The 12500-nt window shown below is 38.3% G+C and overlaps 1 protein-coding gene across 1 annotated transcript in view; it reads right to left on the bottom strand.

The window, feature by feature from the left end:
• The window catches only part of LOC137992442 (elongation factor 2b-like), a 37385-nt gene that overhangs the window by 22516 nt on the left and 2369 nt on the right, over nucleotides 1–12500 (bottom strand). The window contains exons 3-5 of the mRNA XM_068837780.1: nucleotides 5859–6052; nucleotides 4279–4460; nucleotides 1244–1452 (exon numbers count right to left, since the gene is read on the bottom strand). Of these exons, the coding sequence (XP_068693881.1) occupies nucleotides 1244–1452; nucleotides 4279–4460; nucleotides 5859–6052 (585 nt within the window). The remainder of the gene's footprint in view (nucleotides 1–1243; nucleotides 1453–4278; nucleotides 4461–5858; nucleotides 6053–12500) is intronic.

Genomic DNA, 12500 nt, shown 5'->3' with positions numbered 1-12500 from the left:
CAGGCATGAAGCATCTCTTCCTAGTCATGTGAATGTTTACAAAATTTCATACCCGTCTGATTCTTGGTCTCATAAATGATACCCACTTAATTTGCTTGAATTGTCCCCTCGATCTACTTAGTATATATATGTTTTGACTCGATCTGTAAGGGAATATAAATTGAGCCAGAGGTAAAAGGAGGATGGGCTTTATTCATATAATAGTGAAAGGATTATAAAATTTGAGAGAGATTTACAGTACCGCTCAAAGGTAAGTTGACAGTCACTCGCGAGTCGTGAAACTCGACTTGAGACTCTGTTCTCGATCAATTTCGAGAATCGAGTCTCGAGTCGAGTTTGGCAACTCGCGAGTTGAGTCTTTCGAGTTTCGAGTCAAGAAAATAATGAGCTTGATGCTTGACTGATCTCTCGAGAAATAAATTAGACGAGCAAAGCGCACTTGTGTGTTGTACATGCGTCGAAAAAGCGAGTCAGATATCAAGTGCAAGTAGTTCTGTTGACAAAATATGTTCCCGTCGCTCGTTTCCTCAAAGGATCAATGAATAATCTGTTGCAATCATTTACAAAACGGCTCTCTTCGCAATCGACTTAAACATGCTACGATTCTCTTGGCATCCAAAACAAGCAAGCAGAATTGCGACCATAATTGACCATTCGTCTTTTGATGATTTTGATAAAGTTTCAATTCAGTTTTTGTCACGATGGGAAGGATGCGGTAGTATTCGGAATTCCAGTTTGTTGATGTTACAACGCCAACTTTCGAACAAGGCCCCTTTTTACTCTGATAAATTACATGTCCGTGGTCATTTTGCTAGTTTGTGACTGGGTTTGTGCCTGGGGAACGCATCGGAAACTCAGAACAAGTGAATAAGATCGCGACGTTATTTTTCTAAATGCCGAAGGATAATGAAGATATTAAATTTTTTTTCGCAGGCCAAGAACATTGAAAGCTTGCTTAGAGTCGACATGAATATTGCGTACAAAGGCGCCATTAGCGAAATTGTTCATTTCTTCGAGACATAAAGCGCTTTCTCCAGTTCTTCTCGAGTTCATGCATATTTTAAAGTCCATCTTTCTCGACTCTCGATTCTCAAGCCTCGAATCGAGTTTCGAGGATCGAATCGAGACTGTCAACTTACCTTTGATCGGTACTGTATATTACAGCGCTTATTTTAAACAGCCATAACAAAATAGTGCAAAATTAAATTTCTTCACACAATAAGAATTTATATGTAACACATACTTGAATATTTCCCATTGGACCATCATCATCAGCATAAGTAGCAATGATTACATTGATGCTCTCCACACAACGCTGGAAGGTCTGATAAAGATCCTCCATATCCAGTTGCAGTTCTAGAAGAGCACGGTCCATTTTATTCATGAAAAGAACTGGCTTGATTCTCTCACTGATAGCTTGTCGCAACACTGTTTCAGTCTGGACACAAACACCTGGATGAAAACACAACAGCTTTCTTAGCCACTATTTTTTACTAAAAGATGAGAGAAATACAGCATCGCCTGAAAGTAAAGAACACTTTCAATTAATTCCCAATCTGTAGGACAAAACAATAAGAATGCTTTGCATTTGAAAGGTTTGTTTCTCTCAGGGGACAGAAGAACCATTATTTTGTCCTCCAGATTGGGAATTAATAAAAATGGGTCTATTGACCCCTTTACCGCATCATTGCCAAGTCACCCTGTCACTACTTTCACTCAGTATTCCTGTGGTAGGCTGATTTTTTTGCTGAGGGAAATTTACCGCTAGGCTCTAAAGTTGCCATGGGAAAGTCAACCAACGTAAAACCGAGGTCATTAAAATGCTGCAGTGAAGTTGGAAAGGGTTTCTGTTGACCTTGTGTTTCGGATAAAGCCAGATTATAATTTTGAAATCTCACCGAAGAACAGAAACTGAACAGGTTTCGGCTGGAAATTGCAAACAGCAAAGGGCATCATAGCCACTAGTCATGGACCTATGTTGGCCTTCCTTTGCCATGTGAAGAAAATATCCATAGCCAGATTCCAACCACATTTGAAACATGCTTTGCGACATATTTTGATTGCAGTGCAAAACGAATGCAAACAAATTTTGTTGCTTTTCATGACTTTTCAGAGATTCAACCAATTTTAACAAAATATTGAATAAAAAAATATTTCAGATGAAGTTTCATGTATTTTTGGCTATTAAGTGAAACCAAAATTTTGCGCTGTTCTTCGCAAGGCCGTGCGAAAATTCAAGCGACATATCCCTAAGAATAACAACCTTTCAGGAGAAGTACCATAATTATTTACCTGTGCATAAGTCAATCCCGTGTATAAATCGACCCCCCATTTTGCATGGAAAAAAAGGCAATTTCTTAATTTATTTGTTAAATGTTCATGGGACACTAATCTTGTATTCTTCGACTTCTGAAACTGTGGATACACAAAAAAATCAGGGCCTCAAGCACTTTATAGTTTTGTGGTTCAGCAGTTGTTGTATATGCAGGCATTTTGTCCTCGAGTTTCAAAAAAGTTCTCAGAAAATGTACATGTAAACCTCAAACTAACCTGTTTCATTGTTCAAGGATAAAGGGCTTTAGAGGATAAGCACCAACATCTCAGAAGCAGGAGTCAATCTTTGAAAATAACTTCAGAACGATGCGAAATGTGCAAGGTTTAATTGGTCCTTGACTGATAATTTCTCACATTACAAACAAACAACTCATAAACCAAACAAACGAAGTTTGCAAAAGCATTTAAAGGGGTACTCTGACGAAAAAACATGATTGTTCAAATGACGTCACTTACTTACTCAACGTATCGCTTGCTGCTACTTACGTAAACAACGGAAAATATGTCTGCAAGCGAAGCCATCAGAGATTCGTTATGAACCACCGCATACTGCGTAGGCTACAGTCCATAGACATTCATCATACCACGTGTAAGAGTTAAGTGTGTAGAATGGCAGGATATTCTGTTAATCCCGACCTTCATAGATCTGGTTTCACCTTGTGATATGAAGCTTAAAAGGGCTGGTGTGTGTTGGTGAGCATTTCTAATCAGAGTTATTCTGTTTTTACACTTAAATTATTTAAAACATACCAAAATCTAAAAAATACTAACGCCTGTCTTGTTTGGTCGACGTGAAACTGACAACACAACCTTAAATTTTCTTGTACGTTTAGGGAAACGTTTGGAGAACCCGTCACTGAGCAAAATAATGATAAGTATCTATGCTCTCACAGCTAAAGAAATTGAGCGCTTGTTTTCCTCCATTCGTGATGAACAGCATGAACACAAACTTGGCAAAGTACACGATCTTTTTCTAGTTTTCAGACTTAACCTTAGAGGAACGCAAAAAGAAAGCGAACAAAGTACTCAATAAGAGGTCCTCGATGGTGTTGATTATAGAGAGGAATTAAGACCTCCACTATTTTAATAGATCAGGCTCGCTTCCCGTTTCACCAAACTTAAACCCATCTGTTTTTTTGCCAAATTTTCCAAAACTGACCCAACGGTGTAAGCAATTTGTTTGGAAATTTGGATGATCCGTTTAAATTTCAAGATTGTGTGTTCCAACAATTATGAAAAACGTCCAAACGTTTTAGCAATTTGTTCGAAAAAATAAAAAAAATCGTTTGTTATCCGTGCGTTTTCAGTCGTTTAACAGAATCCAAATTGTCTGTGTTGCCTTTCACGGTCACATACAGGTAGCACAAGTCTGAATTTCAAGTCTCCAAATAAAACAAAAAGTCAGGCACAGGCAAAAAGAGATACAATCTCACCTTTCCTGAAAACCAAACACACATACAGTATTACAGCCTGGATGACAACACGCATTTTGTAGGTTGGATAATACAGCTGTCGGTTAGTTTACACTATCTCTACTGTGTCTAAGTCTTCAGCTTTACCTTATGAAAAGATTATAAAATTTGAGTCCTTACATAAGTCAAGCACTCTATCATTTTAATTACAATTCCTTGCATTAAGAATGGATTCTTCACACCATCATTGACCATGAGATCTAAAATTTGACAGTCTTCCACTTATTTGGCAAGTGCAACATCACTGTTCTTTCCCACGGCAAGCCTTGTCTTTTCTCCCACAGCAAATTTCCTGCAGCAAATTGCACCTCCGTTTTACAGAGGAAACATAATTTGCATACCTAAGTGGCACACAACCACTACCCCTGGCAAAGACGAGGAATTGCCTCGTCCTGAGGGGTCAACACTTTCAGGCGGTACTGTAACATGAAAATACCCTGCTGGTTGTCCAAACGATTATTTTATGTCTTACCACTAACACAGTCCACCACTACAAGAGCACCATCAGTCACCCGCAAAGCAGCTGTTACTTCTGAGGAAAAGTCCACATGTCCAGGTGAGTCAATCAAGTTGATAAGGAAACCATTGCCATCCCGTTCACCAGTTATATATGTCAAGTCCTCCTCACTCAGTTCATAATACATAGAAATGGCTCTGGAAAAAACAAGTAATAATTTCAGAGATAATATAAACCAAATGAGGGAAGGCATCCTTACAGGACAGGAATCTTACTCTTAAGGGGTTCATTAAAATTTTGCTTTGTAGAATTAGCATCTGAGCATTTTTAGTGCTTTTGATATACCATATTGACATGTGTCTCCCTTTTATGACATCAAAAGAAGCCCCAAAAATCAACCTTGACTTAACAATGGTAAAACATTTATGGAACCAATTTCCAAACACAACTTTATAAACACACTGTATCACTGATGTGACACTTTTAGTGACCTTTTGTAGTGAAAACCGTAGTGAACAAAAACCTAGATTCAAATCCAGAGATGTATCCAGAGTGTGTCATTGCGTCCTGGGACACACTTGTTTCTCTTTGGACACACAGAATATACCATGGTCCAATTAGATGCAGAAAAAATTGAAGTTTTAACATGCAAACAGCATATTTTACAACAAACTTGAACATTCCCATTTCTCACTATGGAGGAATGGATTTTTGTAGTCGCCTGATTTCCTTTTGTCAACGATTTATGTCCAGCTTGAGGAGTTAAGTTTTTATTTTTGAATTCCCATGTGTTACGTGACACTATTCCAAGCTGTTTTTTTAGGCAAAACAATCGGCGACACTTTCGATCTGCCAACAATCATTTAACATTTAAGTCAAAGTTCAGTTTGGTGAATGCCATCCAAGCGAATTTCAAGCATTGGTTTTTCAGGCTTGTTAAATATTGTGAGCAAAACGACAGAGAACCCAATGGTGAAGTATATTAAATCTTTGTTTTGTGAAACCCTGTTGATCAGTTAATTCTAGGCCCACGTGTCATCGTCTGAGTTCCTGATTTTGCACTTAACCTGTTTGTTTTGCAAATCATGCTACTTTTTTCGGAATCAGTGTTAAAAATAATGTGTTTAACATGAAACTTGAATGTATTCAATTGCTTGATTATTAACATTGGCCATAGCAAAGTCAAAGGCTGACGATGATCATTTTATTTTAGTATATATTAGAGGGGAGGGATAGGACTATTTTTGCGCAATTTAGAAATCTGAAAGGGTACTGCAGCCGCCATGGCGAGGCAATAGATTGAATATTAAACATTCTTAAATATTAATAAGCTAGACCCCCAAATTTGAAAACCTGGTTACCTCTCTGCAAATCGAACCCTGTCCTCTCTTAATGCAGAGTAAATCAAGAAGAATAAAACCTTAAGGTGAAACCCTTCCTTTCAGTTGCCGTAGACAAGGTTTCACCACATTGGAGATGAATCTGTTGTTTGACCTTAGATAAACTGCAGCAAATGTACAAATTGTTTGTTTTGTTTGAGCCCCACTATGAGTCAGGACAAAGAAACCATTCCCATTTGAAGAAAAAAAACTCACGTAGACTTGATGGTAATACAGCGTTCCTGTTCATCTTTCCTGGTGTCTGTAAACCTGGTTTCTCCAGCTTTTTGTGATGCAATAATTCCAGCCTTGCTGACCAAGGAATCTGTCAGAGTTGACTTGCCATGATCAACATGAGCAATAACAGACATGTTTCGGATGTTGTGCTTTTTGTCCATGATGGCACGGATCTGGAAGCAACCAAGTAATTATTATTGTCAAAGGCATGCCCACCTGAATTCATCAAATGAAGTATGTGGTACAGACAAAACTTAACATGAAAGTCCCTTAGATCTTGTCCCTTAGTTTCAGACCTTGCCCCTTAAAAAATTCAAGTTCAAAATTTGACACAAGTTCAACTCTTTGGACAACTCTATCAAGTCTGGAGTTGATCAATGACTTCTCTCGTTATTGACTTCTCAGCATATTACCCCTTTCCTCTGTCTAATGCCAGAAAAAAGGAAAAAACAGACAATTTCACTCGTCAATGGGGGGCACTTTAAAAGGGTGAAAAAGAGGAAAGAGTGGCACTTCCATCTATAGCACTTGCACAACGTAATTGAAAAACGCAACACTAACAGGGACAAGAATTTCATTATCTCAAAATTGAATCTTCTCTTCCCATACTGGGCTCGGTTGTTTATTAATTTAATACAGGATTAGCATAATCTTTTGTTTCATGTTTTCAACTTTTTTGGTGAAGGCTTCTTTTGCTTATTTTGGTTTTTCAAGATTGATTCCCTCAAATGTAAAGTTTTGCTAAATATCAACGTTGAATAGCATTTGGGAAAAGAGACAAACTTCTTGATTAATTTTTATCTGGGATTAGCCTTAATTGGCTTTTGAACAACCGGACCCAGGAGTCCATGCGGACACAACAACAGGGTTTGAAATTGCAACCATTTACAGTTGCATTTGCGACTGAATTTTTTGCCTTTGCCACTAAAATATCTGGAGAAGTTGTAAATTTCCGACTTGTTTTCATTTTCGCTCTTTCGAAACAAAAGGGTTAGTAGTTGCCACTTAGCTGCTCTTTTTACTACAATAAATCAAGAAAGGACAAAATTATTTTGTTTCTCCCCTTGAGTTTTCTTTTAATCTGAAGATAGCATAATTGTAGCGTAATTTCGCTGCAATATTTATTACTTGCACAACTCCATTCCTTCGATATCATTCGCCATTTTCAGCGGTTTCTTTAAACACAAGTATTGTGGGCTCATATTTTGTTTTGCTACACCGCTGACAACTGCAGCACGACGATTTTGCGACTAAGGGCCTGTTCGATTGACCCTATTCCGGAATAAGAATACGCAGAGTGATCATTTAAAAACACTATGTGTGGAGTTTTGCAGCATCAAGGATAATAAAGCTCTGTTTAAAATAGCATTTTAGCAGATGTTTGACAATATTAATACGAATCTCCGCAAAAACTAGGGATTTCTAACTTTTATTCCATGTATTCCTATTCCGGAAAACGGTCAATCGAACGTGCCCTAAATTTCGCAAAATTGCAACTGGATTTTTTTTTTTGCTAATTTCAAGCCCTGAACAACTATCCACACACCAATCACTACTTGCACAGGTAGCTATAACTACATCCTATTGTCATGCTGGCAGGTTGAAGGTAATAATTACCTCTTACTACCCGAGAGCAAGTGCGGAAATGGGGATAATTGGCCCGAGGCTCGGGCAGTAGGACCTTGCTGTGCTCAGTCTGTACAAACACAACTAACGGCAATTATTCCCTACTACAGTCCCAAGCAAGAGAGGTTACAAAATGAGTCGATCAAAGTGCTCCATTTTTCACAAAATTCACTCGAAGGTCCACTTCCACCCTTGATGCAACACAATCATTTTGCTTTTGCTTTGAAAATGACACTATTGTTGAATAGTGTATTCAAATTGGCTAACTATGTTTGCCACGTCATTTCAGGCTTTTTCTCAAACGAAAAAGATCTTCATGAGCTTGAACATTGTGTAGTCTTACCAGGGGTTTTAACAAGTGAAAACGCTAAAATTACCTTTTATCTTTATGGAGTCGAGTGATTTAGACTTAGAATTGCTGGAATGGAATTTGTACAGTTTGGCTTTTAAACAAGAGGAAGATGACAACACCGAAAATGCCAAGGTACATGTAGCTACAGTACCGCTCAAAGGTAAGTTGAGAGTCTAGAAAGAAACTTTGAAATATGCACACTTGAAAAGAACTTGAGAAAGTGACTTAAGTCTCAAAGAAATGAACAATCCTTCTAACAGAACCTTTGTACGCAATAATCACGTCGACTTCTAAGCAGGCTTCTAATGTTCTTGGCCGGGGAGAAAAATATTATCTCCATTATCCTTATTCATGTAGAATAAAAACGTCGCAACCTTATTCAATTATCTGAAAAAAAACCCTAAATTTCTGATGCGTGCCATCTGGGCACAAACTAGCAAAATGACATGGACATGTAATTTATCAGAGTAATAAGGAGCCTCGAAAGTCAGCGATGTAATACATCAGCAAACTGGAATTCTGAATACAGTACCGCATCTTTTCCACCAAGACAAAAGATCACAATAGAAAGAGAACATGCTCTAAAAAAACCCACACCAGTATACCCAGACATCCGCAGACCGCACAGCTTGCGTGTGCAGGCTTGCCTGCAGTATCTGATTCATTCCTACACACTAGAAGCTATCCTTCTTACTTTTTAAATATTCTCAAATTATTTCGTTCATGGTTAAAATAATTGACATTACTGTATTTTGTCAAACGTAATTCAAGACGTTATGTGACATCCCTCGTCTGCAAGCGAAACTTGAAACATTTACATTCCCATAACACAACTGCCTTACAAGGGGCGTCACTAAACACAGGAACGGAAAAGAATGTACCAGAATAAACCGGAACACCGGAATGAACAAAATGAACAAGAATGGTACTGGAATATACTGGAACCAGCTGGAATGACACCAGAATGACACCCAAATAAAACGGAATGAACCTGAAAATGCCAAAATTTTGTGTTTTAGTTAGCACTGACCAATTTTTGGTTTCTATCAGCTTCTGTTGTGTCACGTGATTCCCTAAGGGAATTGTACATGTTTTTCTCCTGTTTGTAACATTTGGAGCACTTCAGTCATGAGAAACATTTGACAGATAGCTGAAAGAATAATTATTTTATTTTATTTTAATTTTATTTACCTTTGTCCATATTGTATAAAAAGAAAAAGAAAGCGAGTATGAACAGGGAAGCCACAACAGTGAACAAAAATTGAAATTTATAATGAGATTAAAAGCAGCAAGTAGAATGTCAATGTCTATGTCTATTAGACCATTGATAGTCATGTATAGGAATATCAAGTCCAGCATCTCATGCCAGTAACTTATCAGTTGTAAATTGCAGTGCATAAGCCTCTCCTTATGACATTTCTGTTTGAAAGGGTAACATTAAGATGTATACATTAATTTTAATCAGTTTGTTTGATCAGGGGGACCAAACCTGTGTTGTATGGCCCAAGTGCAAACAGACAAGGGCCAAGTACACGACGCGAGGTGTACTTGATTTATTGATGTACCTCAATGATCTACGAACAAAACCCAATAGCTTGTTAGTCTTATTGCATTGATGGTGAACTTGAATTGACCATGAAAGATCACCAGAGATCCAGTCACCCACATCTTTCTCTTCAGTAGTAACAACTAAGGCAGACCCCTTTATAAAATATTGATATTGGATAGAGTATCTCTTCCTTGTTATTTGCTGACACTTGCACTTCTGCTGGTTAAATAAAAGAGCTGATGATTCTGACCAAAGACTGTTTAAATCTGCCTGCAAGGCTCTAGAATCGTCAACAGCGAAGCATGCCACCTCAGAAGAATTGCACCCGGCAGACAAGTTGCTGACAAACAGTAGGAATAACAGTGGTTCCATTAGCGATCCCTGGGGTACACCAGATGATACAGACACCTCTTGGGATGATTCACCAGAGAGAGTAACCCTTTGCTTGCGGTTGGTCAGGTAAGCACTGTACCAGTCGAGTAGGCACCCAGAGACATTAAATTGCTGAGGTTTACAGTGCAAGAGTGAATGACATACCTTATCAAGGGACTTTGACATGTCAAGATAGATTATGTCCATTTGCTTTCCAGCATCAAGTTGTTCACCAATTTGATCAAGTACTGTGAGAAGCTGAGTGACTGACGACCTTTCTGTAAGAAGCCATGTTGAGCAGGACTAATAAGGCGCATTTGTTGTGGAAGTAATATATTTTTTCATGAACAAATACAGTAGCAAGAGAAACAACGTTATCCTAATTGCTTATTTCTGTGGATCTTGGAGGCAGATTTCACCATGCGAGTCAAAAAACCTGTGAACACAGGTCAATTGTGTACTGACCAATCACAATCAAGTTCAGCGAACCACAAACTAATTACTGTTGCTGCTTGCCTGCTTCCCATGACTGACATGTGATAGAGATATATACGGAAATAGATTCTTTTTATCTTCCCAATTCGGTTGAAAAATGTCGTCAAACCTGAACGCAGTGTTCCTTTTTTGAAGAAAGAAGAGTCAGAAGCACAGAAAAAAGATTGTCCACTGATAATATATATATATATGAAGAACATTATTTATTTTCATTCCGTGGGAACAAAAAGTGAGTGGACCGCTTTGCAATTGTGAGAGCATATTGTGACTTGTTGCAAGGCTTGTTGCTTCCCCATTCATGTGAATTGTTCTTTTTCCTGCCAGTCTTAATCTGCATACTAATTCATTCACAGGGTAGAATGATGAAAAATTATGCTTCGTTCCTTTGTCTATGCCAATCAGGTTCATTCTGGTGTTCTTCTGGTTTATTCTGCTTCATTCTAGTGTCATTCTCCCTCCTTCCGGTATATTCCAGTACCATTCTTGTTCATTCAGGTGACATTCTGCTTTATCCCAGAGTCATTCTGCATCATTACAGCATGTTCCAGTTTATTCCAGTATATTCTGTTCCGTTCCATTCCATTCCTGTGTTTAGTAACACCCGCCTTTCAAGACAACTTTGAAAACAAGGCCAAAATATGACCAATAATGAGATGGGAGCAGCACAAGAAGCCCGCAACTATGCCATGCGACTTTGCAAGTTCCAACCTCGACCCGAGACTCAAAATCAAGTCTCGAGTCGAGTTTCGTGTCTTGCAAGTGACTGTCAACTTACTTTTGAGCGGTACTGTAAGCGACAGAGTATCCATGTGTACACTTTCATTTTTTGTTTTCAGTGCTGAAATACATGGCTTTTACTTTTGGATTCAAAACTCATATTTCTTTGTACATTTTGATTGTTAGGATACCAGGGATGCAGAAGTAAAATGCTCTTTCAAGTAATATGTCCTCGAAAGAGTGGCAGAGGTTAAGTGCCAAGAAAAATATGTTCGGCACTGCAAATTGAACCCATTGACACCTAAACCGGCCGTAACCGGCCACGCGCGATGACCCCTGAAATACCTAAACCGGCCAAAACCGGCCGTACAAAATAGCGTCTTGATCAGAGTTGATCTTAGGCCTCTACCCAGTCTCCCTTAGGAAATCTAAATTTTTTGTTGTTATGGAGATTTAGTAGGATAATTGACCAATCATTTGCCGTGTTGTGAGCATACGAGACCCCACAAGGGCTGGCTTTTTGCCCTTTCGATCGCGCGATCAAATTACGCGAAAACAACAGCCGATGCGCCAGATAGCGCACCGAACGATGGGGATATTCATGCTTTTTTTTTCGGATTCGGAGGATCTAGGGATCTAAGGGATCTTTTATGGTTTTCCTGTAAGAGGAGGGGATATTAGAGACAAAAATTTTGATTTAGATGGCTTTAAAAGTGACGAAGAAGACGGTGAAAACCTAGCGACCGATGATAAACAAGAAGCTCGCTGGAATGATCAGCTCGATAATATTCAAGTTCCAGATTTCGTGGCAGCCACTGCTCGGTATTTCGTTTAAGATAATCATAATGAATTAAATATATTTCTTAGTTTTCATAGGAGATGATCAATGGGAATTAATGGTAAACGAAACGAGTAGGTATGCCTGTCAAAAACTGTAAAAAAAAAACCCCCGAGCGCATTACCTTTTTTCAATTCATGGAGTAAGCCGCGCAGAATTAAAGGCCTTCGTAGCAATTAACGTCATAATGGGCATTGATTTGCTCCCAAATTTAGCTTTATATTGATCAACCGATGGATTTTTTGCAAATAACAAGTTTTTTTTGTCCTAAAATAAATTGGTAATCGAAGGAATTTTCACCTTCGGCATACCTCGGAAGATCAGTGTCTTCAACAAATAAATCAATCCAATCGTGCGTTTATATTCCGCAAATGCGAGAAAACTTCCAGCGATTTTCTCTGTTGTTTTTCTTGTGTTGTGTAAGTTATCTTTCAGTCAAAGTTTTCGAAAGAGCACTTTTGTACACAATTTGACCTTGTTTGTTCTCTCATGAAACATGATAGTGATCAATTAACTAAATTAATCTTGCGGTTTTGTGTATTTTGACAAGCAGAAAACACGTGGTGAAATTTTGTTTAATTCGGCATCAGCGTTTTTTCCCTTTTTTTTTGCACTTATACCTGCAAGAAAACAAAGCGATTGGAATAAATTTCAAACAATTTTTATCCACTG

Source organism: Montipora foliosa, chromosome 2 (assembly GCF_036669935.1).
Source record: "Montipora foliosa isolate CH-2021 chromosome 2, ASM3666993v2, whole genome shotgun sequence".
Classification (NCBI taxonomy): domain Eukaryota; kingdom Metazoa; phylum Cnidaria; class Anthozoa; order Scleractinia; family Acroporidae; genus Montipora; species Montipora foliosa.
The sequence above is the reverse complement of the archived record's forward strand: the minus strand, read 5'-3'. Positions and strand labels throughout refer to the sequence as shown.